We start from the raw sequence: 27,700 nt of genomic DNA, 5'->3' as shown, positions 1-27,700 counted from the left end.
AGAGTAGCCTAGGATTATCAGGTAGTTGAATCACTAGTCGACTAGTCGTTTCTCCCCACTCTTGCTGCAGGGGAAGCAAGAGCCTGGACAGAAGCCGATCCCCATGCACTTGGGGCTGCCAGCCCCTGCTGCCACTGCCCCTCTCCACACAGCAGGAACCTATTTAATCGGTTAACTGGTTAAACCTAAGGTTTTACATCCCTAGTTCATTATATTTTATTCTTCCGTTCAGAACTAATTGGTTTTACAAAAAGATTAATATAAAGGAAAATATTTTTTTAAGAAATACAATAATTGAAATTGTAATTTTTTTGCCTATATGGAAAACTGCTCTTTTACATTTTAAGACATTTACTTTGAAAACTGTTCTTTTAAGCCGGCTCCCCCCTGCACTGTCTCCGAGGTGACCACATCTGTACGCAGTATTCAAGATGGGGATGTACCATGGTTTAAAAGATATTCTCGGTCTTACTCTCTATCCCTTTTTTGATGATTTCTAACATTGTGTTTGCTTTTTTGAATTTTGCTGCACACTGAATGGATGTTTTCAGAGAACTACCCACAATGACTCCAAGATCTCTCTCGAGTAGTTATAGCTAAATTAGTCCCCATCATATTGTATGTATAGTTGCAATTATTTTTTCCAATGCACTACTTTACATTTATCAACATGAAATTTCATTTGTCGTTTTGTTGCACAGTCACTTAGTTTGGTGAAATCTTTTTGAAGCTCTTCACAGTCTGCTTTGATCTTAACTACCTTGAGCAGTAAAGTATCATCTTCTCTTTACCCCTTTCTCCAGATCATTTATAAATAGGTTGAATAGGACTGGTCCCAGGACAACCTTTGGGGGACACCACTAGTTACTTCTCTCCATTCTGAAAACTGACAATTTATTCCTCCCCTGGGTTTCCTGTCTTTTAACCAATTACCAGTCCACAAGAGGGCCTTCCCTCTTGGCAACTTACTTTACTTAAGAGCCTTTGGTAAGAGATCTTGTCAAAGGCTTTCTGGAAATCTAAGAACACTATATCCACCGGATCCCCCTTATCCACATGTTTGTTGACTCCCTCAAAGAACTCTAGTTGATTAGTAAGGCATGATTTCCCTTTACAGAAACTATGTTGACTTTCCCCAACAAATTATATTTATCTATGTGCCTGACAATAGTTTCAACTAATTTTCCTGATACTGGCATTAGACTTACTGGTCTGTAATTGCCAGGATCACCTCGAGAGCCCTTTTTTGGCATCATATTAGCTTCTTCCAATCATTAGGTACAGAAGCTGATTTAAAGGGCATGTTACAAACCACAGTTAATAGTTCTGCAATTTCATTTTTGAGTTTTCAGAACACTTGGGTGAATGCCATCTTGTCCTGGTGGACTTGCTACTGTTTCACTATTTTAAGTTAAGCTACATTTGCTACATACATTTTTCTATTAAATAAAACATACAAAACTTTTAGTAAAATTGTATAACTCTCAAAATGCATGTATCCTCCAGGTAAGTATCATTTTCTTCATCAATGCATGTCACACAAATAAGCAAGAAAGTAGCTTCCTCCTTTAATAATGTAATTCTTGCATTTATTTTTTAGAATTGGTGATTTATACATTTTATAACTTGATACAATGGCTTAAAAATTGCAAATTACAATACAGTTAATCACATAATGGAGCTGAAGTTTATAGTGACAGTGGAATATTTACAAGAGTCATATACTGAAGAGAATTACTGCCCACTGAAGGCACACTTTTAAAGGAAAATACTTTTAAAGGTAACATTTTTATTATACACATACAAAATAGAATCATAGGTCTCCTTTCCAACATTGTCACTTAAAATTACAAAAATAGTGGAGGCTGCAGAAATTATCTGTTGCCTTTTCCAAAACAGTTTTGTCTGTCTTGCTGAGCTGTGATAATAAACATGTGATACTAACAACACATGGCAATATACTACCTAAAAGAACCACCAATGGAGAAAATTCCTGGAGTACTTTTGAGCCCCTACCCTAAGATGGAAGTTATGAAAATTATGGTTTAGTCCAGTGTTTCTCAACCTTTTTTGATAAAGTACCCTTTAAAAAAAAATAAGTACCCCCAGTACCTACAGTTTTCAGACACAAAAAATTTTTTCTACCATTGCAAAACATTTGTTTAAACAACTTAATTGTAGCTGGGTAGATGATGAAATTTTTGGGTGTAAAAAGTACAAAAATAATAAAGCGCTGTAAAACTTAAAACAAAAATTCAGTTTCCTTAGAGGTACTTCTCTCAAGTACCTCTAAGGGTACTCATACCACTGGTTGAGGAACACTGGTTTAGTCATCCCTGCTTCAGCCACGGCAACAGCTAAATTACTAAATTCAGATGGGGAAGCAGAATTATTAAGAACAACCACCTGACAAAGCTGAAGAAAGAGAGACACATTCTGCGGGAAGAAGAAAGTCCCAAAAGGCACATATATAGTTGGCTGCCCTGGGGTTCTGTAAGTCTTTCCAACCAACAATTAGACATTCACCAAAATCTTGGCCTACTACGAGAATAACCTCACAGCTCGCTTTAGTAACATGACCCAACTCTGGTAAATCTGACTGTTTGACAAGAGAGATTTTATTTTTCAGTGGATATCAGAAGCATCAAAATGGCTGAACAGAGTATTGTTGTAGCTTCTGCCAAACTCATTGTGGCATTTGGCTATTGACAAAGTTATTTTTATCCTTATAGTTCTTGTAAATACAATCGTGCGAACACACACACACACACACACACACCCACCCACACACCCCTCTCATTCCCAGTTGGGAGCAGAAGTCATCCGGGACACACACACACACCCTCTCATTCCCAGTTGGGAGCAGAAGTCATCCGGGACTCATCTCTCCATTCTCTGCTAGAAGTAGGGAGGGGAAACGGGAGGAGGGGGAAGGGAGAGAATGGAAGAGACATGCCCGTGGCTTCTTTTCCTCAGGGAACAGGGTCCAACTGTCCTGGCTTCTTGGCCCCTCCCTTCCCTTGTTGCCTGCTAGGAGCCAAGTAGGCATGTCAAATTTGACAAGATAGTCAACAGCCAGAAGCAGGCTCCCAGCCCCTCAGGCTTCTTTGCCTGGCTCCCAGTTGGTAGCAGACTCTAGCTGCCCAGCTTTCTTGTCAATTTCATGTTCCTCTCCCATTTCTGCTGGAGCCTTACAAGAAACTGACAAGAGAGCTAACAGCTTATGTAAACAACTCAGTGTCTACACAGACAGCGTGTGGCTTAAGCTGCACCAACATCAGCCCTATGCCACTTGTTAAGGTGGAGATTCTACATCAGTGTAGTATGGCACTTATCTTAACAGGACAAGGCTATAGTGCACTGACATAATTAGGTTGATGTAAGCTCTCTTGCATCAACCTGACTGTGTAATGTAGACCAGGCCTTAGCTTCCAGTGTGAGCTGTGAACCTCAGCCTTAGTAGGAAAAATAGAAGCATGATGTTTCAGCCTATAAAGTCACCATCTACAAGGAACTACCACAAACGCCTTCAGTGAAACACCTGGCGCTAATAAGCACTATACAGTTTTTACCCTACAGGCAATAATTTAAGCAGATGTCATTTCCTCTAATGCTGGCCTTGACTTGTTTTGGATGTAGAACGTTTGGAATTATTTGAAATTGTATGTAAAGGCATCCATATATTAAAACAGTATCTTTAAACGGGCCCTTAGATGAGCAGAGATGTTTAACAAAAAGATTTTCACAGGTTTCAACTATTAAAATATATCAGGAAAATTAGAATTTCATGTATATTTGAGATGCTCCTTGGTGATATATAAAAGTAATTATACATATTCCAGAGAATACTTACAAATTCTGCTTGAATCCCTTAATTTTTTCAGTTAAAGGTTGCCACCTTTTCTTATTTGTATTTTTTCAATCCCCCGTTCTTATGATTTAACAACCCATATTATTTTGCTTATGCTTTCCCCCTTCTTTTACTGCATCTTTTTGTACTACAGTCCTACAACTCAGAGTTCCCTTTTCACACACAAGCATATGAGTGGGGATAACGTCAAAATTATCGCCAGTGGAACGAACTCCATTGCACATAGTAACTTGAATTAGAGCTAAAATACTCTTAGTATCAATTACTTTCAATAAAAGCCATGGGGTACCTTTTTTCTTTTTCATTGGCTCACGGATATCAGGAGACGTTGGAACAGGAGACGTATCCATTGGTTCCGACTCCTCAGTTGATACCTCCACTACAGTCTCAGTTATCACATCTGGCCTCATAGCAGCGTGGATAAACTCTGGGGTTGACACACAAGGAGGGACAAAAACTTCCACTAAAGAAAAAAAAATGCACCAGATAAAGTTTCTACCCAACTCCTTTATTATCTCATATATCAAATTATTTACAGGAAATAAAGGCGCCTAAGATTCAGGAATCAAATCATGCATATACAAGTCAATGTTATTAGACATGTGGCAGTGACAGGTATCCAAGTTCAATCTTGGTCACACTGAAGTCAGTAAGGATGTTGCTATTCGCGTTAGAGGGAGCATCAACTTGTCTGAAGGGCATAAATAAAAATAGAGTCTTAAGTAAATTGTTGGCTGCAATAACATTCTTTCTACAATATTAAGAACATGTACAAGATAAATGGTTACATTTTAAGATGTATATGTTTAAGTACTTGTGAAACTTTCCAAGTTCCACTTTAAAACCCAAATTTAACTGTTTAAAAAATGGGCAGTAGTTAAGATGTGACATTTTGATATTTACTGCTGTTAATGTTCATCAGCACTTCCATCAGACACTCCTATTTTCATATGTTTATAACCTAGCCATTACAAATTCTACCACAGAACTCAAGACTCCATTAAGTTTAATTAAAATGTTACATACACAGTAGCTGGGGATTCCCCAGCTGACCCCAAGTTCTAGGGAAATGCCCCCGGGATCAGTTGCGCAGCAACTGCCCCCTTTGAAATGCCGCCTCCGTGTGTTTCAAAGGGGCAGCTGTGGAGCCCAGGGTCAGCTGGGGATTCCCCAGCTGATCCCGGGCTTCACGCAGCATTTCCCCAGCTGATCCTTGGTTCCACTGAAATGCTGTTCGGAACAGGGGTCAGCTAGGGAGTACCCTGCTGACCCTGGGCTCCATGGCTTTGAAATGCACAAGAGCCCCCGCTGGCATTTCAAAGCAGGCACCTGCGTGCAGCCCGGAGTCAGCAGGACTTCCTGCTGGCCCCAGGATGTACACGGAGTTCCGCATTCCTCCTTCCTCCCATTCCTCCAGCAGGGATTCTTGTACATTGCAAAGGACAAATGCAGAAGTGCCTATCGACTAGTCGAGTAGTCAATGGAAATTCCATCGACTACTCGACTAGTCAATTAACCACATTTTAACATCCTTAATACACAGATATGAAGAGTCCCCACTGTCTCCACTTCAAAATATATTTAAAATACAATTTATTAAAAAGAAGAGATATGCTTACCATATTAGCTGTATTTTTGGATATATATTTCAAAAATAGTTTTTATGTGAATTTTTGCAGACTGGTAGGCTAAAATGTACACATAGGCTTTGTAGCATTTTTTTGTTATTTATTAAAAGTAGCCAGATTACATTTTTTTCCAGTAAGCTATTGTACATGGAACTATTGTCCTCATTTGACTGATTTTCATGTACAACACTGTAGCATCACCATAGTAAAGGTTGTATGCTACATTATATTACCCAAACTACCTATACAGCCACTCTCCGAGTTACGAACAAGTTACGGACCAACACTTGGTCCGTAACTCGAACTGTTCGTAACTCGGACCCCACTGAGTTACAAGCGACTGCACTGTTCATAAGTGCGGATCGCGTTTGTAACTCGGGGACCGCCTTTACGACCGCTCCATGGAAGCTTTGTCGTAAGTGCGAACGGTCGTAACTCGACCGTTCGCAACTTGGGGAGCAGCTGTAGTACATAGTGTCTCCAAAGGACTGTCTGATTAGAAACCCATTTTTTAATAAATACAAATTCAGCCAAGGAGCCATAATTGTTTGAAACAGAACATTAGCACAGCTGGGAAGTAACAATATAATTATTAATATGTATATACATTTACACAACTGATAGAAAAAAATTCTCAAGCAAACATTAAAATATAGCAGAACAACTCATGGGAAACATTTAATTCTTAAATACTGTTATAGTATTTGGAAAAAGAATACATTTAGCTACTAAGAACTATAGCCCCAATCTCACAGAGATTTGAACACATGCATAATGTTAGGTAAGTAGCCCTACTGAAGGGAGCTGGGCAAAATGAATGTGTAAAATTGAGTATGTTCATGTTTTTGCAGCATAATTTAATATTATGCATTGGATTTCAACCCAAAAAAAATGAAGCTCAAAGTTAGGCTGCAATTATTAGTTATTATACTTTTAATATTTATAGATATAGATATATACACAACAATCCAAATTGCACTAAATATTTTAAAATTGAATTTTTAAATGGCCTAAATTGAAGGAACAAAAACAAAAAAAACCCTCACTACTTTTGAAAGTGGCTTCTTTCCCATGGATTCAAATGGTGTCTACATTCATGAAGTATCTATACTTTATAATGCAACAGATTCGCATGTCTTTATTACAGATGGGGCTCAGAGAACTGCCTACTACATAGGTTTCCCAACACTTGCAAATGGTTGAGCTGAAATTTTCATGTTAGGTGTCCAGCTCTGGCTGAAATTTTTTTTTTTTTAATATTTCAGCCACAACAACTCAGTCACTTTAAAAACAAGGCTGGGGTGAAATACACAGCTTTGCTCAAAGAAAAAATTCTGGCAACTTCCCCAGTGTGCACTTTTGTGCATTTCTAAGCGGCAGCACAGCATGGAGGCCAGGGTCAGCAGGTGACTCAGAGTCCCCCGCTGACCCCGGGCTCCATGCTCTGACGCCAATTTGAAATGCCATGCAGAGCCAGTTTCAGCTGGTGATTCCCCAGTTGACTGCGGGTTTTGCACAGCATTTTCCCAGCTGACCCCGGGCTCCATGCGTGGCAGCACTGCACAGCTGATCCCAGGCTCCAGCACAGCATTTCCATGGAACCTGGGATCAACTGGGGACTCCCCAGATGACCCCGGGCTCCACACTCGCAGCGCTGCATAACTGATCCTGGGCTCAGCTGTGTGGCGCTGCCGCTTTGAAATACCGAGACAGCATTTCAAAGCAGCAGCACCTGCACAGCTGAGCCAGGGATCAGCTGTGCAGCGCTGCCCCTTTGAATGCCACCTCGGCGTTTCAAAGGGACAGCCGCACAGCTGATCCTAGGCTCTGCTATATGGTACTGCTGCTTTCAAGTACCCCCTCGCTGCCTCTATCTGATAGAGTCAGCAAAAGGGATGGAGGGGGAGGAATTGACTAGTCAACTGACTAACCGATAAGTATTTGCTTATCAGATAGTCAACTAGTCCTTAACATCCCCATTCGGCACTTCTGAAAATTAGATCCAAGGTTTGTGAGTATGATTTAGTCTCTTTTGTAATAACATGGAAAAATTAAGACTATAATTCTCTTTTAGGAATGTAACTCAGTTCTTAATCAGGCAAATTAAGAGTCAGACTCAGACAATTATTGAAACAAACTATAAACAAAGATATCATAAGGGTAGCTGGGTTAGTCTGAATCTGCAAAAGTGGCGAGGAGTCCTATGGCACCTTATAGACTAACAAAAGTTTTGGAGCATAAGCTTTCGTGGGCCAAGACCCACTTCTTTGCATCTGACGAAGTGGGTCTTTGCCCACGAAAGCTTATGCTCCAACACTTCTATTAGTCTATAAGGTGCTACAGGACTCCTTGCCGTTTTTTTAGAAACAAAGATGACTGTTTTAAGCTTCATGTCTGAAATTTTTCAAACTCAGCAAAATGTTATGCATGAATCTAGCTAAAAATGTCATACTTCAGCCCTTACATGATGATTTTTTCACTTTTATAGCTTCACTGTATATGACTGATGCTATCTCTAAAGAATCTTAGACACTGAGTGACCATAAATAATAAAAAGCACTATTTACTGAGGTTTTAGAATGACCACAATGCAGCTTTTGATCCTCAGCTTCACTAGAGTGCGAAAGTTTCTAAAAGTGAGACATCTGAAGGAAGAATTCACTATCACTTAAGTAGCCACTATCACTTTACAGGGAAATAAATGTGAGAGAAAGACTTTTCAAAGCTATCTTACCATTACAACTAACTAACATGTCAAGATCCTGCTTCAGAAGGGTGACAATTTTTAGGTGTATATCCCTTGCAGGACAGAGGCACCAAATGAAACCTCTCACAAACTTGGAGAACTAAATCAAATCAAACAATTATTTTGAAATGAGAAAACAAAATGTATTTAATTTCATACAGTCCTCAATATAAATAAATTCCTTATAAATCTGACTGTATTAATGAAGGGAGAAAGATCTTATGCAATTTGGAAATGTAGCTGACATACCAGGACTCCTGGCATCTCTCAAGCAGGTAGGAGACTCCATATGAAGCAACGCCTCCGCAGCTTCAATCGTTTTATCTGTACAGTGCACATTGCTGCCATGAACTGATGCTTCCACTGCAAAAAATACCAAACACAATGACACAATGTTATTTATAAGAGAGTCGCAGGTATTGCAATACAACCTGCTTACATGATCCAGCACACATTTAAATTGTGTTGCAGAAGGTGAAACCAAAAGATAACTGACTGAAGTTTTTAAACCAGCAATGGGCAACCACAGCTAGCGAGTGATCCTCTTTTATCTCAATGGGCCACAAGATTGAAATTGGGCATGTGCACTAACTATGACCCTAAGAATAAAATTAAATACATTGCACTTGATTTTCTTTATCATGTTTTTTTCCAAACACAAAGCAATCCATTAATAGGGACAAATGAGGCTGCCAGCAAAAACAACTTAAAGAAGCAGGAGTGCACGGCTCTCACAACATTGTGTGCGCAAGGAGCAAACATCTCACACACGCCCTTGCTATAAGTGTGTCACTACTCATTTTTCCAGGGGCTGTTCAACCCTCTGCTCTACTCTGCAGACCCCATCCACACACTACCCCTTAAACTCCCACTCAGACTCTTCCCTGCCACCTCCCCGAGCGTGCCCTGTCCCTTCTCTTCCCCTTCCTCCCAACATTTCCAGAGTGCTGTGAATTGGCTGATTCATGTCCTGTCCCTGCTCCTGTCCCAGCATGTGAGAGGCAGGAGGAGAGGAGCTAGGGGGTGCGCAAGCTATATGTAGAACCCTGATGGGCCACAGGTTGCCCACCACTGCTTTATATCAAAAGCTTCATGCTAACACCAACAAAACATGTTTTAGACAGATCCAAGTCAACTAGAAAACAACGTCCCCACTTTTTAAACTGGATTTTGGTTAGTCAGTGAGACTACAGTCCGTGGTAGGTAATGAAAGGATTACAAGATAGGTCTTTGAAACTTGACTTTTGCCTTAATTTTAAACCAAAACAAATTAGTTTTTCATAAGGACAGGTTATAGATTAACAGTGTTCTAGAGAAGGATTCAGATGCATCACCAAGCACTGTCCCACTAAAGCCCAGGGATCACCTAGTAATATTTTCAGCTCATTTGAGCAGAACAGATAAAACAACAAAAGATTTAGTTTGTATAACAGACCTATCTGGTTCTATGTTCGGTTACCTGACCATATTTATAATTTCACAGAATTGGGAGTTAGCAGGGTTTTTTTACCATGCAGCTTTCTTCTCTTAAGCAAGAGCTGGAAAGGGAGAAGGGACTACTGAATATTTCTCTTTCAACTTAAATCTTATAAATAGTGAGTTTTTAAATAAAAACGTTTTAAAATTAAATCTAGCTGTAGCATACATTTCTAAATTTTAAACCTGATACAGGACACATTTAACAACATGAACACAGTAATAACTTTTTTAATAAGCAAGCTGAATTTTCAGTTTAAAATATCATTATATTCAGGGCCAATGCTCTATTCCTTTCCCTGGAAAAAGGTTTTTAAAACCAGCAACTCCATAAACACCTGTTACACACCACTGACACTCTTACCAAGGTACCGTCTCCCTCCAGTTACTCTTTCCATTTATGGAAATCTGCTCAAAGCTAAATCGTTCCTGCAAGGCAGCCAGCGTCTGAGCAAATCTATCTTTAGAGTAAGCTGGGTCACCTATCTCCAGTGTCAGTGAACTAAAGAGGATTCAACTAGTAACTCTACTGGCACTTCAAGACACCTATCCAATTACTAAACATTCTGGTGAACAACCTAACATCACTTAATTAAAAAGCAGGGGTAATACCCAAACTATGAACTACTACTTCCGGTGCAGGAAAAATAAATTGTTCAGATGTACAGTCATGTGGTATATGGAAGGAAAATTATGTCTCTTTCTAGTATGGCATCCAGTTAATTTTACTGAGAGGTAAATTTCTCAGTCCCTTCCTAACGCCTACTTGCCAAAGGACCAAACGTACTAATCCAGAAGCTCATATGAGAGAGGCATTATCAGCAAGCCCTGACTCAGTGCACTAATGTGATGAGAAACCTAGCTCCTCACTAGCTGGCCACTGGCATTTCTAAGAAGGTACTGATTCTGAACAATAGTTATGGGCTTATCTTTTTGTAGTAGTAGGTGTCTGGTAAATTTGCTGTTCCACCTAAACTCTATAGCAGCTGGAAAGAAGAAAGAGTCCATTCCAGAGCATCCAGATTACTGGGAATAGTTTCCATTACTTCCTCCTTTACTCTAGACTCTGTAAAAAGGAGGCGGCAAGAATTCTCCAATACCCTCCTCATGACTGCTATTTTTGGATTCTCCTGTCTCTGCTACTGCTAACATTTTCTCCAGCAGAAGCAACTTGAAATTGACATGATTCTGACAGTGTCACTGGTGAAAAAATGAAAACTGACCACTCTTGCACTGTCTACACATATGCATGTGTGAACGAACACACACACACACACACACACACACCCCCCCAACTATGTAAATGTTTCAATTACACTGAAATGTTTTTATACACTGAAGTTGAGAACTCTGCCCTCACACTCAACAAGTAAAACTTTCCACCAGTCAACTAATTATATAATTTCAATTTTACACCAGTCTAAAAACACCAAGTTATATTTTATGCCACGTTGAAGCCATGTTGGTCCCAAAATATTAGTTATATTTTAGATAGACCCTAAAAAGCTTCCAAATAAGATGTCAAAATTATTCTGACACTTCCCTTCATGGTCAACAGTGCAATTTTAATTCTGTTTTAGTTTGCCTTGTCTTACGAATTACTGTGTGGTATTACTAGTTAGCTGCCTATTCCTTTTCAAGATGTATTGTTCTGTACATAAATGCATTATATGAAGAAGCCAAAACAATTTCTGATGGACTTAAGTTCTAAGTACTGTAAATGAATTTATATGACTTCTAATTTACTAAAATTTTGTACATCTATCTGAATTTTACATCTGATGCTGTTAGTCATTTTTTACAGGCAGAAGGCTGGATTCTGCTTTGCAGGTGAGGAACACCTGACCTATCGTAGGAGTGTGAAATTGTTGGTGTTGATCAATTCTGTTAAAATGCAGGGGGAAGGGCTTCTTTGAAAAAATCACATCCACCTCTCATTGTGTTTATCCTTGTTTGGTACTTCATTTTCATTGATGTCATGGATGAAAACCTGGCTTTAAATAGTAAATAGCACTACAAGGGATCAAAATTTTCTGTGCTGCAGAAGAAACAGTGATTTTACTTATAAGAACACTCACACCAAAATGTCTCCAGTAGCATTTCTTTGAACCTGGTTCTGAGGGTGCTGTCTGGCTTCTAACAGTTTTGATGGGACATTGGGATGGAAGTTTACCTTCAATGTTCTCACTGTAACCCATGTTTGTATCATCTTGCTCTGTTGTGAGTTCGAGAAAATAAGCATTACATTTATTAAGCAGACCAGACGGATGTGCTGCTAGCTGAGGTTTATTAGGTCAAAGTCAATATTTCATTCCTGAATAAAAACATGTAAGAGCTCAAATGTATCAGTTGTGCCCTCCACAGAACACAAACTTTCCAGAGTTGTAGTTTTCTTTTGAATGCCTCAATTCTTTTACTGCTGGCACTAAAATGAATGCTCTCATCTTACATAACTTTATTCATCTTATTCACTGAAAATGCCTGAGAGTTAACCCAATTTTGCCAGCCACACACAGATTTATCATCAGCAAAGAATAGGGGCGACCAGTGAGGAAGGACATGGAGGGTGGCCACCCCCTCTTCTCTGCAGCACTGGGGGAAGACTGGGACAACGCTCCCTCTGACCCAGACCATGCCATGCCCCGCCTCTTCCTGCTCCAAGTCTTCCCCCACAAGCTATCTCCCATGAGCAATGCACTAGTGGGGACCCAGCACTCACTGCAGGGGCAGGCTTCCCCTGCACTCACCAACAGCAGCTGGCCCCTGCTTGCTCTGCTCCCCACCTTGTTGCTGATGAATGTGTAGGGACAGTTCCATCCGTTCCCGAGTGATGCGGTGGGAGAAGGGGGAGCCAAGCTGTATTGCTCTGTTTCCCCGTGCCACTGCCGGTTGAGCGTGGCGGTCCCAGCACCTGCTGTAGGCACCAGGCTCCCTGCTAATCCCCCAGGCCACCCAGAGGCTCTGACCTCTTGCCCCTCCTGTCACCATATTATGGGGGGACATGAGTTCCCTCCGCATTTCTTTGTATTTCACCCTGGCTAAGAAGATACATTACTCTTCCTTGAGATTAAATATAGGGCAAGCATTCTGGCTCGTGATAGCCATCTCTCCTCTATATGAAGGACCAAAGAATGGTGCTCTGTACCCACTTCCTCACAGTGTGCAGTAAAATGCCTGGTGTTTATTGCTCTGAATTTAATAAAATTAATAAGTATTGCTGCTGTGTTCAGAACTCCATAAATACATGGTTCAATACCTTTTGCAGCAAGCGCCTCTCGGTGTACCAAGAGCACAAGGTGCAATATGGCTTTTACTTTTTGCACAACACCAGATTGCTTTTCCATGACTGATACTGCCCCACCAGTAGCAGAACTTCTACAATTAGTCCAACTGATTTCTGCTGAAATCATAAAATCTTCTAACAGTTTGAAAATGTCATCTGACTTGGCGGTAGTCTTGAGCACTCTGCAAAACAAAAAAATCTTCCTTTCTTAATCGCATGTGCTGAACACAGGCAAGTAAACAGGACGTTTTTAAATGTCTGAATTCATCTAGTTGTATAGCAACATCACTGTCATGCAGCCAATCAATACACTGTGAGACTATGTCTTGTGACACAGCAGTGATACGTTGCTTGACAGTGTCATCTGACATCGGTAGTTTTGTCAGTACCTTCACCTTCTCCTCTCCAAACACTCTTTTGTTATTGCAGTAGCGCTCAGCATTCTCAAAGGTTCAGCAATTGTATGCATTTTTTTTTGTTTTGCTATTTTCTGCACTACTATGAAGGATGACCTTAAAAACTGTTTATCCACAGTAGTTGTGGATTTCATTACTGCTTTAGTATGCAGTTCCCTGGCCTTTTGCTTAAAAAATGAAAGTTGCTTATACTTATTATATGTCATGCTCTGTAATTAAATGTCTCTGTAATTTGGAGGGCTTCAAACATTCACTGGACAGTACGTGTGCACTAATTACAGACTGGCTGACGCACCCCTACACTTCAAAATAAAAGCAAAATTAAATAGCTGTCTTTGTATTTCCGAAACTTTCCAAGGTTAATAACAGCTTTCTTACTCGCATCACCTCCTCAGTGTATGTCAGCCCACAAGGTAGCTGAACTTATTGAAGGAGTTCAATATTATCACTCCACAGGTTGTGTTCTGAAACTGATGGTCAAATTAAAAATATATCCTTATCTGATATATTTGTTGCCCCACCTTTTGGGATTGAAGCAGGCCATGGGCTTTGGCTCTCCATGTGGGAGAAGGAGGGTTGGCACCAGGGCTTGGGGCTTCAGCCTCATAGCTACTGGCTTAACAACCATGACACCTAACTTTAACTTTTGGGTACCAGTGTTCGGAGCCCTAGCCCCACAGAGGCACCGAGGATCAGAGCTTCCAAGTTTTAGCCCCACAAGGGCTCAGGACTCATGAGTATCAGTCCTGTAGCTCCTAGTTTTTGCTCTACAGAACGCATCAGGGCTTGGGACCATAGCTTCAGCCATGTTGTTTACAGCTTTAGCCACATTGGGGTTGCCAGGACTCATGGCTCTGGATTTCAACCCAGCAACTTTCAATTTTAGCCCCACAAAGCTAACTGAAGCTTGGGGAGTAAGCCCCCCTGTGGGCACCAGAACTCAAGGCTTCTGTCCTGCAGTTCCCAGCTTTAGCCCTTAGGCTTGGGGCTTCACCCTGTGGCTCCTGGCTTCAACCCCACAGGCACATGAGGGCTCCAGGTTTTAGCCCCATAGTTCTGCATTTTAGCCCACAGACAGCAACATGGTTTGGGGTTCCAGGCTTCAACCACAGGTCCTGCAGAACCCCTGGAACTGGCTTTCAGCCCTCCCCCCCACTTGAGAAACACTGTGTTTGATCACTCTGAAGGCAGACACAAAGCTGCCTTAATGCCACAGAATCAAGGTCTGTGACTTAAGATCAAATATGATCCCTTGACCTAACTGATTAATCCAAATGAAATTAATAAATTTAGGCATGCAAGATTAGACTGATTTAAAAAACAAAAAAACTATGAGAACTTCATTAAACACACACAAACCAAGGGGGAAAATGTTTCCTTTGATAATAACTGAAATTTACAGCTAGGCAAAAGAAAGAAAAATGCTGCTTGATAACTTTTTGGAATTTAATGTAAGGATATTTACTTGTATTTTTTGACATGTGATATTGACAATTTACGTTCTGATGGTTATAAAGCTTTAAATGTTTGCATTTCAATGTCAACTGTCATAATTACTGTTTGAACTCTCCCATTATCTGATCACCCCCATAAGTTCCCCAAACTGAAAATTAAACTTTATAATATAAAAATACTTTAAAATTAAAACTGATCAATTCTAGCAACACTAAGTACACTATTAAACTCTTCTTATCCACCTCTGCACATTTACTATATGTATAAAATTCTTTAAAGCACTTAGGTCACCATATAAAAACATCAGACAAAAAATTACAATGTCCTCATGTTGATGGATGAAAAGGGGTGTTTTCCAGTCATGATAATCCAGTTAGCTTAAGATGACCTAAAAGCCTTTGTGAACATTAAGACAGAGGCCACCACCCAGTGGGGCCAACAGACTCTTGGGCCCCTGGGCCAGCTCCACATCCCTGGTGGAAGGGGTGGGACTGGGGAGCAGCTATTAGTGCCTCCTTCACTGCCCAGAGCTTACTGCATGGGGCTCTGGTGGCGATTTAAAGAGTTTTTGGCTTTGGCCACCACCACAGTAGCAATGGCCAGGAGCCCTGGGCCATTTTGAATTGCTGCATCCTGTGGCAATTGCCCTCTTTCCCCATCCCCCTCCCCCTTCAGCAGGCCTGTAATCACCTTTAAAGCCATATTAGCTAGCCATTATGGATGTTAAAAAGTGTGGGGGAATGTAAACATGTAACCGCTTTACACATTTACATGTGGGGGAGACGCAGCTCTGTGGGAGCTGGCTCACGTGAGGAGCCGGTTTTTAAAATGCTCTTACTATCAATTACTTTAAATAGAAGTCATGGGGTATCTTTTTTTCTTTTTCATTGGCTCACGGATATCAGGGGATGTTGGAACAGGAGACACATCCATTGGTTCCAACTCCTCAGTTGATACTTCCACTACAGTCTCAGTTATCACCTTTGTATCAGAGGCATCAGCACAGGGGGAAAAGGGGTGTGTGACCACCTCCCATACCGTGGGACAGGGGTCTTGCATGTAACCATGAAGATTAGCTTAAGCATTTAAACTACCACATCCCTACTAGCCATGCTCTTTCCTAAGCTTCAACACAGCTAACAGAGCTTCAAAAGTGTTAGGCTACTTAAAGCTAAGAGGGCTGAACTAGCAATTGGAGGAGAAAAAAAAAGTCACCTTGTATGGTAATTTTAATTTCTTAATGCCAAACATGAACATTGTGCTTGATTTCTTTGAAGCACAGCACAGAATTCACAGCTCAGGGGGAGGAGAAATGTTGTTGTCCTTCCTCTCCCAGACATTTTTGGGGTGTTGGAGCAGCTCTTGTCATAATTTAGACAGCTCTGAGGAGCAGTCTCAATTACAGCAATGTCTCAATCTCTGCAGCACTCCATACCAATCTGTTCTTTGGCACGGCTTTGTGCAAGGTCCCAGGATGGGAGCTGGAGGAATCTCTCTCTGCCTGGAGCCATTTTAGAGGTCTTTACATCACTCCAGTCCCTTTTACGCCTCAATAAGTTTTGTCAAACTCTATTTAAGTGTTTAATTCTCAAAATGTGGTAAGTTGTAGTGTGTCCAGCAGGAACAGAATACAGTGAAACTTTACGACAGAAAGGGGAACTAGAAAATATATCCTAGACTTAACTGGGGAGACGAGTCACTTTGCCAGCACTGTCACTGCTGTCAAGACAGCAGATGGGACAAATAAACCAGCTGGCTGACCCTGAAGACACAAGGAGATTGGTTGATAAAACAGAGATCATTCACTGCACTCCTTACCACTACAACTTTTTTAAAATCATGTTACCAGGTAACGGTGTAAGGAAGAGATAAAAAGGGGTATCCCTTAAAATCCAAAACCAGTCAAACACAAAACATTCTCACAGTGGAAAAAAAAATCTAGGAGATTCTACAAAGCAAACGTCTTTTAACAATACTGAATGAGTGATCAGGGCTAGCCTACTTTTATTACATTAAAAATCTCATTTCTCTCTCAACACCTGTCATCATCATACATAAGCATTACAATATAGTAAGAATAAATCTCTTACTTGATTAGAAAAAAATATTTCTTTACATTTTTTAACATATGCATAAGTCCCAATTTGGTGCAAACAACAGAAATACTGTTTCAAAACCTCACTGCAATAAATATAAATTGTTCTGATAAAAAAAAAAATCAATTCAGTAAAGACTGGATACCTTTTAAAAATCGTTTATGAATGAATTACTACTTGCCCAAAGGAGACAATAGTTTACGCAAGTGGAGATACCCGGTTTTGCAAAACTGGGTAACAGAATCACAGGAAATGGCTTGCCCATTTGGAACAGATAACGGTTATCTTACTCCATATACGATAACAACTTGATGCTCTGACACCTGTTAGTTTATAAACTGATGGCATCTACTGAAATATTTTGGGGAAAAAATTCCTCTTTTTAAAAAACAGTTAAGAACAATCCAAATGAACCCTGCTGATTGGCTCTTTTTAATCCCTGACCACTAGCTGGATTTGCTTATAGGCACCAGGAGAATTAACAGAATAAAGAAATCAGGAGAATAGAGTTTTAATAATTAAAAGTAGTTAGTGTCAGAGTTTCTGTTCACTATTACTTAAATGTATTATTTCCATCTATCTAAACAAACAGTATGCACAGCAGATTATACAAGGCTCTCAACAGCTGTTACAAAATACCAAACTTGGTAATTAAGTCTGACAGTGGTGTGCTTCAGCATAACAGAACAGAATACTGGCAACATATCAAGTTTTAAACTAAGAGCATTGTTACAAATAAAAAAATACAGTAACAAAATGAGCTAAAGAAAATAGAAATGAAACCTGGATTGTTTTTAAACCAGTTAAAAAAAAATTATGCAACAGATCCTTTCCTGGCTTTTAATCTTGATAGTTATCATTATCAGTATTACAAGGTCAACACTTAACTGCAACAGCTGATTTATAATACTTTATTCTTTAATGCCATGTGACAAAGAGCAATACTTTAGTTAAGAATTCATAATTCCAAGTGTTCAACCTGGACCAACACATGAAGGGCAAATGTATTCTAAATGACCTCGTAAGTATCTACGGAAGTACATATTTTTGCTTTATTTTATCTCCCTATTTCACTGAAAAGATGAAAACTAGATTATATTACTTAAGTCATACTTTAATTAAATAACTAAAATGTCTCTACATGTATTCATTTACAACCCAAGAACTTTCAGAACAGAATATGCCACTTGCTGAAAACAATTTTAAAATACTGGGTGGTTCTTGATAGAAATTTGTTCAGAAATCTCAAGGCTAGATTATTTGTAGAACATTTAGAATGCTACTAGTCTGAATTATCTACTTTGAAGTATTTTTCAGATTTTTAGAATGATAATTAAATCACTTCCAAAAAATAAAACTGAATAGTAGAAACAAGAACACATTTTTCAAAATGCTATTTTTGTGAAGATATCAAATTATCAGGTCAACTTTGAGAGAAATATTTTGCTCTTTTTACCAATTTTTTTTTTTTTTTTTTTAAAGATCAAGTCATACCACCAAAGACCAGGATGAACATAAGCCTTTCCACTTTAGGGGTTTAATATAAGACTTGTCCTTGCCCAGACCTTAACTATGGAGTAGCTAGAAATTTTTGCTCTCAGAAACATACTTTAAAACAGTGGTTTTCAAAGTTGGGTGACAAGTCCGCCCAGGTAAGCTGTTGGCAGGGCCGCAACACTTTGTTTATTTAAGTGTCCATAGCTACAGAGCCTCACAGCTTCCATTTACATAGCTCCCCTTGGCTGGGAATGGCAAACCGCAACCATGGGGAGCTACAAGCCACACAATCGCCAGCGTCTTACCCAATTTTAAAAGCCAAAGCACTAAAGAGTACAATACCTTAGGGTAAAGGACTGCTCTTCCTAGATCAATTTGACAACATGTAGATACACAAATAAGTACATAAATATGTTGTCTACATAATATGGCAATAGGCATAACAACAGTGTACATATACTCATATTGCAGTGGTGGAAAGGGCTATCAGGTACTTAAAACCATGGTGCCCAACCAGTTCTGAAACAGCAGCCTCTATACTGCTATAGCTGACTAGCAACACTCAACTGGCCAAATAGCCACATATAGCTAGTGTGTTGGACACAACTGACTTAAAGCGTAGCTCAAGACAGATGTTGTGCCCACCACTTCTCCTAAGTAAGGAAATATCTTGCAAACATCTAGGCCTAGTCTATTCTAGAGTGAAAACTCCTAGCACATTTGTATAACACTTTATGTCAACATAGAAAAATACCCCAGACAGTCTACAAAGATTTAATAATTGGTTTGAGAGACTTTTTAGCAGGCTTAATAAAGTCAAGACAAATTAGTTGACTTCTATTGTGGATGCACACAACATAAAAGCATTCAGCTAACTCTCCCCCTACTGCAGAAATGGTACTTGGAAACTTCCCAAAATGCACTACTGGAAGCTCAGCTAGGATGAGTACCCAGCAGACATTGAAAAATAAACTGTTTAAGATAGTGCTTGTGTAAATGAGGAGCAAAATTTATATTCAGGATAGTTAGTGTGAACACACTGTTTATGTTTAAAGTGATTCAGTTACAAACAGTTCAAAACCTTGTCTTCACTAGAGAATTAGGGCCACACAGTATTCACGTTCATAAGTCCCAGTGAAGTCATCCAGCCTACAGTACTTGCAGAAAGCAACAAGGATTTGATTTTCAAATTGCATCTTTCTAAATGATCTAACATTACTAACAGCTCTAACATTAAGAACAAAAGATAAAACACATTCAACTTCACTATACTAAATTTCACCATCAGACAATTCTAGCCCCCCTATTCTTTGTATTCTCTTGGCTTGCTTACGAGGATTCAAACTTCAGTTGCTCCTAATTTCACACACTATAAATGGAGGATATTTTTCCATTAGCAAAAATTATGATAACCATGAAGTGATTTAACCAGATGTGGGTATTTTATTGTGAAATATTTTGGTTTGCAGAAAGCAAGTTCTGTTGGCAGAGGTGAGCTGCTCTTTTTCTTTTAATCCTACTGGAGTGTCTTTCTTTTGACATGGTCCCATCTGATATTCTCATAAGCAAATGATGGAAAAGTACACAATTACTATAGGGTGGATATACAACTTGTTGAAAGACCATCCTCAAAGAGTAGCTTTAATGGTTTGCTGTCAAACTGGGAAGGTGTGAGACTCACAAAGGTCACTCCTGGGTCTGGTACTATTCAATATTTCATTAATGAGTTGGATAATGGAGTGGATAATGAATGAAGATTACACCAAGATAGGAACACTTTGGAGTACAGGATTAGAATTCAAAATACTGTGTCAAATTGAAGAGCTGGTCTGAAATCAACAAGGAAAACAAAATCACATGCACAACTACAAAATAGGGAATAACTGTCTAGGCAGCAGTACTCCTGAAAAGGACATGGGGTATAACAAATCACAAACTAGGCATACGTCAGGAATGTGATGCAGCTGCAAAAAAAGTTAATATTCTGGGGTGTATTAAAAAGACGATTGTATATTAAACACAAGAGGTAATTATCCAGCTCTACTTGGTACTGGTGGGGCCTCAGCCAAAGAACTGTGTCCCATTCTGTGCAGCACACTTTAGGAAAAGTATGGACAAATTGAAGCACACAGAGGAAAGCAACAAAATTGATAAAAAGTTCAGAAAACCTGACATAAGGAAAGGTTAAAAACTAGGCATGTTTTGTGAAGAAAAAAACTGAGGGGGAACCTGAGAATGGTTTTCAAGTACGTTAAGGGCTGCTATAAAGACAATTGTGATCAATTGTACACCAGGTCAACTGAAGATAAGACAAAAAGCAATGCGTTTAATCTGCAGCAACAGAAATTTAGGTTAGATATTATGAAAATCATTGTAACTCCCAGGGCAGTTAAGCTCTGGAGTATGGTTTAAATGGCGATTGTACAGCCACAATGCAAGGCACTGAACTTGATGACTTCTTGAGGTCGCATCAAGCCCTACATTCTATGTTTCTATACCTGACATCACAACCCTAATGATTTACTCAGCAGTAAAATGCTTATATTGTATCTCACTTTTACTTCCATCTTAAAATGTTAATGAACGTGGTCTAATCTTTGTTTTCAAGTATTTCTAAATTCATTTCCAGAATATTTTTCTCTGGTATAATTGTATTGTCATTCATGAAATATGTTCCTGAAGGCACATAAAATGTAAAGCATTTTAAGGTAAATCAAGTCAAAATCTGTACAATTTATTGTTTAATCCCCCCCAAAAAGGTTATACGGAATTATGCCTCACTTTGTATTCATTTAACAGAATTCCAAACAGGTGTGAAATCTCTTAATCTTAATACTCTAAAAGTGCATTCTGACTATACATCAGGATTATACAGATAAGGAGTGGTTATGGGAACAAAGAAGAGCACTGTTAAATATTCTACTTCTACAGCTATGCAAATAAAATTTATTTTTATACAGAGTGCTAATTAAAAGCACATTTGAATCTTGTAGTTGGTTGTGAAGGTAATTCCTTGGGATAGCGGTTCTCAAATTTTTTCCATTCTGGGATTCTCTCTGTAACAGGACACTGCCTTCCCCTTGTTTCGTGGGTTCTCCATCCATCTGCATGGGACCCCATTCTTGTTCAGGAAAATATTAAAAGGGCAGTGTCACAACCCTCAAACACCTGTTTACGACATACACACACAACCACAGAGGTTGAAACCCATTATTTTGAAACGTAGCACTGCTGTATTTATAATTATTTGGAAACAAAAATAATTTCATTCATGTCCTCTCTTACTCTATGCAGGTCAAACTACATTGCTCTATTCTCCCCACCTCCCACAATGAAGACAGAGGATGACTGCTTTAGTGTGTAAGTTATGACCAAATGGAATTTCCCTCCGATATGCTTTAGTTCATGGGAGATATCATCATTTAACTACATAATACCTGTCTCAATGTTGTGAAGATGCTACTCCATTAGTTTCCCAGACCTTTCCCTCTCCCGTCAGGAGCCACAAGAACTTATGCCTTCTATACAGTTGGGGGGCTAGGACGAGTGAGGAATACATGGACCTGGGCTATGGCACAGGAGGGAACACCTTAGACTCAACATTTGTATTCCACTGCCACTCTCCATGGAAAGTGGGAAGCAAGATACCAATGCTAAAATAATTTTGATTTACTACATAAAGAGCCTTTGATTGAAATGGATTGGATCCCCTTAATTCATCACCAAAGACGGGATGTCAAAACCATACAAGTGATATTTTAATCACAAGGATATTAAGGAGACAGCTGTCCATAGGATTGGACTATTACAAAGAGACCTCAGTTTGCAGGTTCTTGTTAATGTACCTGTAGAAGCATGTTATGTTCATCTGTGTAACACACCATGGGCAAAACTTTCCACTAAGTCCAGTCTGCTGCAGACCACTGCAACTCCTACCGTACATATACCCTCGAGGGTGGGGGTGGATGTTGGGAAGGGAGAACCTTTCTTCCAGTCACAGTGAGGGACTGTTGGAGCAAGAGGCCCATACGGGCTGTTTGAATAGCGGAGCCGACCGCTGCAGAGCCAAGAAGCACGCGTGCATGGACCCAAATCCGGGCTTGGCCAGTTACTACAGCTCCAACCGAGGGGCAGGCAGAAAGCATGGCCATGCCCCGAAGAGACTGCTCGCTTCCTTCGCCTGTGGCCGGGGTAACACTGAACTTCTGCCGCTGCCGCGTGGCCGAGCAAAAGCGGCTTCCAAGCAGCAGAGGCAGCCCCGGCCGAACGGCGTTCCCCGCAGCACTCAGACACCCCCCCCCCTACTCGCAACAGCGCCGGGCACCCACCACCACCCCCCACTTCCGTGTTTACAATCCTCTTCCCTCCAATTCCATGCGCGCATTGTCAGCGCCACGGGGAGCTGTCACTCACCCTACCGCCCCGCTCGCATTGGCCCGGCTGAGCCGAGCCCCGCCTCCAAAGACCTCAGCGTTCTGATTCCGAATGTCCCCGACAGTTGATTGGTGAGCGGGTCTCTCACTCCCCCCGCGCTCGGGCCCCTGAGGGTGCTCGGCGCTTCCGCTATGGGGTTAGTGGGGGAGGGGGAGATAGACTTTCCTTTATCACCCCCCCCCCCCCCGCACTGCCTCCCCCGGCCGCACACGTGGGCCAAGGCAATCTCCCTGCAGCTCTCCAGCCCGCCCCGCCTCAGCAGATCCCAGCGCCTGCGAGAGGGGAATTTAAAGGGCACGGGAACAACGGGCTCAGAGTCCTGCAGCCCGGGCCGCCCTAAGCCCGCCAGAGCGGAGAATGGGGCAGCACAGCTCCGATCCCGATCAAAGCGGGGAGGGAACGAGTGTTGGCGCGGGGAAGCGGCTGCCCACGGCCTCTCTGCTCAGACAGCGTGGCGGCAGCGGCGGGAGGAGGGACGAGGACGGACAATCCCATCCCACACACTTCCTGGTTCGCTCCCCAGCAACACAAATCCCACAAAACTCCGCCGCGGGTCCCGACACAACTTCCCCAGCAGCGGTGGCTCCCGTGATCAGGGACAGGTGCCCGCCGGCCTGCTGCCCAACCCCGTGCCAGCCAGGTTGCTACCCAAGGTGATCACTTCCTGATTTGTCCTCCATTGCTTCAGCGCTGCAGCCGCCCCGGCCCAAAGCGTGCGCAGCTGCTCCCGCAGCCTCCGACGCGCCCCCCCCGCCCCCGGCAGGTAGCAAACTTGTGCGGGGCACCTACCGGCTCGGATGAGCAGGTCGAGCTGGTTCGTGGGCCCCTCATGCAGAGAAGTCGCCATGTTTATGGTGCCGGAGCGGCTTCACATTGACTCGCGGGGAGCGCAGAACGGGCGGCCTCGGACACACGCAGCCCCAGCGCGGGGCGGGCACACGGCGCGGATCCTTCCGCACACCGAGCGGCCCGCCAGCCAGCGCAGCGCGGGTCACCCCCACAACACAACGCGGCGGCGGGGGAGCGCTTCCTCTAGCACAGCACACGCGATCCTTCCGCCGCCAGCCCCAGACAGGAAGTGGCGGGCTGCCACTCACAGCGGCAACCCAGAGCAAAGCGGCGGAGCCCGCAGCGCGGGAGGGGGCGAGGGCAGGCGGGGAAACAGACACCTGCGGCTGGGGAGGAAGCAAGGGAGTGGCACGGCTGAGGGCTGCACCGAGTATATAATGCTGGGCCCGGGTTCCCTCCATAGGCTCTGGCCGCCCCGGGCTGGTTCCAGCATCCCCGTCTGCTAACGCTGCAATGGAAGCAGGAGTCGTGCACAGCTCGCCGGCGCCACGCTGCAGAAGGCAGGACTAGCTGACAGGCCCAGTCTCGGGTGTGTGCAGCCTGGGAGTAGCAGAAGCTCGTTCCCGTTGCACTGCGGCGAGAGCATCCTCTCCGCCCCACTCAGCTCAATTGGGAGCAGGCAGGTGAGCGACAACCTTCTTCTACCGCACTTGCTCGGCATGCGAGAACTAGCCCGGGGGAGGGCCAACGGCGGGCTCGGGTGCAGGGAGAAGCGAGTGCGGGCCAGGCAGAAAGGATCGCGCAGAATGGCAGTAGGTTCATCTCCGCCGTGCTGTCAGCAAAGCGGCTTCTCAAACCGAATTTTCATCCTCTAACCTGTCCAGGGTCTGTCTCCCCATTCCTCCAAGAGCAGGAGCCCCTTGGAACTGGAGATCACAAAAGGCCTCCCACATGTCCACAGTTCAAACATCAAGACGTGAAAGTCAACCCCAAGTTAAAATTCATTCTTCTAGCAATGCATTGTTGTGTGTATCGAATCCAAGTAGTTTAGCAAAGGAACTTTGTAAGAGATTGATGTATTTATTATTAGCAAGAGACTGATTTGTTATATATTAGGTTGAGATTCAGTTACCCAAACACATTCTGGATGAGCCTTACCTACCACCATGGATATATTTAAAAAAACTGAAGTTGCCCCTCACACACAGCCTAATTCTGAGCAAGATGCATGTAAGTCCCAAACCCTGCACCTTCTGCCTCAGGTCCATGAAGTCAATCTCTAAGACTTGTTGGGTAAAGATGTTCCATGGTATACCATGTTTCTCAGTACTGTAAAATTCTTCTACCTGGCAGTAATTCACTTATAGCCGTGGTTACCAACCAGTAGATTAGGATCTACTGGTAGTTCTTGGAACCTCTGACAGGTGACCCTGAGAGATTTGGCCAGGAGACTGTCAGGTGCCAGCACTTCATCAGCCCCTGGCAGCACTGCTGTGCTGCTCCTGGCCTCTGCCTTGGAAGTGCCCCTCACCTCTAGGAGCCTTTTGCTTGCTGGGCAGGGCACAGGAAGAAGACGGGGTGCTGATATCAGGATGCTTTTCCCTCGACCCTGTACTCCATCGCCACAGAGCAGAGGGGGACAGGGATGGAGAAAGTTTGCTGGATGCTTTGGGAGTGGTGCAGGGCCAGGGTAGGAGAGAGCCTGCCTTAGCCCCCTGTGCCACCACCCAGAAGCCACCGGTGGTAAGCAGTGCCCAGCTGGAGCTTGCATTCCGATCCCAGGCCCCAGTCCTGAACTGCTCCAGCACCCCAAACCCCTGCCCCCAACCTGATAAAAGAGAGTGAGATGAGGGAGGATGGAGTGAACTGGGGTGGGACCTTAGAGAAGGGGCAGGAAGGAGGCAGGGCAAGCATGTTTGGGTTTGAGGTAGAGCCTGGATTGCACTTAAATTTAAAAAGTGATCTTGTGCTTAAAAAGGTTGGAGACCCCTGACTTATAGCATCCACTTAAGATTCCAGTTATTGAGACAGGCCATAGCTACACTGAGGTGGGTAGCTTCTATCACAGTTTTAGAACTGGAAAACTAACAGCTTTACATCCTCTCTCTCTCTAGGCAAACATCAGGTCTTCATTAGACAAATGAAAGGCAACCATCTCGCATTAAGTTATTCTATGAAAGATCATATGCAAACAGGGTTAGACCTAGGTACTAGTTGTCTCCCAAATTATGGCATGACTCTTTGGAAAACTTTGCCCTTCCCACCAAATGAGGCTAAATCAGCAAGTGTTTATAAAAGATAAGCAACTGTAGGCACTTTGATCCTATATCAATAGGCATCTTGATTTTAAATAGTGTGATTTTACTCTAAAAAACTAGAACTGTTCTTTAATATCTAAAGAGCAGCTTACCTAGTGACAAAAATCCAGACTTTCACTGCCAGACATTTGAAAGGAAGTACCTACAGACAAAAGCAATATTCAGAGAATGTATTTTTTTTTCTTACTGGTAAGCGTCCACCTATAATCTATGCTGTAAGTGAAACTCTGTGTACAGGGAGCAGTTATATCAAAATCAGCAAAATTATGCCACATATTGATGTTCCTTGCACATACTCAGGTACTGTATCTTTAACTACATTCAGTGCTCTGGGAATTTTCACAAGGAATATCTTTATGTAGACAGAGTTTCTCTTAAAACAGCATTTTCATCTGCCAGTTACACAGGGCCCCATCATGTGATTTTAATGTGGTGGTAAATGTCCTCTTATGACTTTCCTTCTCTTTTTTGTAGCGAGGGGTTTATTATTTCTATCTTGCTTTTTCTTACTATAGTAGTCACATCAGCCAGTTAATTCTAGATATTCCATTCATAGAGCCTCAGTTTTGCTTTTCATGCTGACATTCTCAGGATGAGCCCATCATTCAAGTAAGTTCATTATCTCAAATCACAGGAAATGGCATCATAATCCCTTTATTCCAAAACATGATGTTTGATGGGAAAATTGTCACAACTTGAACTGCAAGTTTAAAAAAACCCTCAACACCACAAGGCAAACAGCTTCTCTCCTTCACATTTATATCTATGTAGTAGGACACATCCCCTTAGCAAAGAACCCACAATAGAGCCACATGGTCCTTCATAAAACACTTGAGATTCAAGTCTCATCAGGGAAGGTACAATATTGCACACACTAGTGTCTCACTCACTCAGCCAAGGAGAGCTTACACACTTTTTCCATTTTCACACAGGGAAGAAAACAAATTTAGCCTGTTTATACACTGATCCTAAATCGTAACTTTCAGAGAAGTAGAGCTAGGAAACTTATGTCTGACCAAGATAATCTATTTCTTGCCACAAGTAGAGATCTTGTAGGTTTTATGTGCCTGTTAGAATCATCACTTATCCTGGGTCCAGAAATCAGTATGGCTCTCTTGATTAAAGGCCATTTTTATAGAAGTGGCCCACCAAAACTGAATAAGCTGATAGCTCTGAATACCACTCTGAACCGCTAGGTATGCTCAGTGAGCTAGCAGTCCTGCCAGGATCCTATCTTGACCTAGTAACATTAGTCGCCTCTGTGACTCAGCCTCTTCTATTGAAGCTGACCCAGCCCCTTCCCACCAGTATGGAAAGAAGAGATATAGGGCAGATATGGAAAATGTAAATGCAGTAGTACAGAGCATATAGTAGAAGCAGTACATACAGGTTGTCACGTCACACATGCAGTCTATGCAAGTTAAATTCCACTATGCCAAAACTACAAGTTTGAAGAAATGTCCACTTAAAGCTTGAACCCACAATAGAATGCTCCTGGAATATAGATTTACAGCAAATTATAGCTCAAGTAATGCTTACACAACGAGAATGCACATAGAATCATAACACTAGAACTAGAAGGGACCTCGACAGATCAAGTCCAGTCCCCTGCCCTCACGGCAGGACCAAGCACTGTCTGGATCATCGGTGATGGAGATTCCACAACCTCCCTAGGCAATTTATTCCAATGT

The 27,700-nt window shown here is 42.0% G+C and overlaps 1 protein-coding gene across 7 annotated transcripts in view; it reads right to left on the bottom strand.

Moving 5' to 3' along the window:
- The window catches only part of ELF2 (E74 like ETS transcription factor 2), a 65,830-nt gene that overhangs the window by 10,884 nt on the left and 27,246 nt on the right, over positions 1–27,700 (bottom strand). For 5 of the 7 annotated variants that reach the window (XM_075929934.1, XM_075929935.1, XM_006124423.4 and 2 more), the window contains 2 exons: positions 8,495–8,608; positions 4,161–4,334 (listed from right to left, as the gene is read on the bottom strand). In XM_075929934.1, coding sequence (XP_075786049.1) covers positions 4,161–4,334; positions 8,495–8,608 — 288 coding nt within the window. Of the gene's footprint in view, positions 1–4,160; positions 4,335–8,494; positions 8,609–10,085; positions 11,748–23,691; positions 23,935–27,700 lie in introns of those variants that run through there. The other 2 variants (XM_075929938.1, XM_075929939.1) reach the window with 2 other exon arrangements.

This window comes from Pelodiscus sinensis, chromosome 5, assembly GCF_049634645.1.
Source record: "Pelodiscus sinensis isolate JC-2024 chromosome 5, ASM4963464v1, whole genome shotgun sequence".
NCBI classification, from domain to species: Eukaryota; Metazoa; Chordata; order Testudines; family Trionychidae; genus Pelodiscus; species Pelodiscus sinensis.
This window is presented reverse-complemented; position numbering and strand designations above follow the sequence as displayed.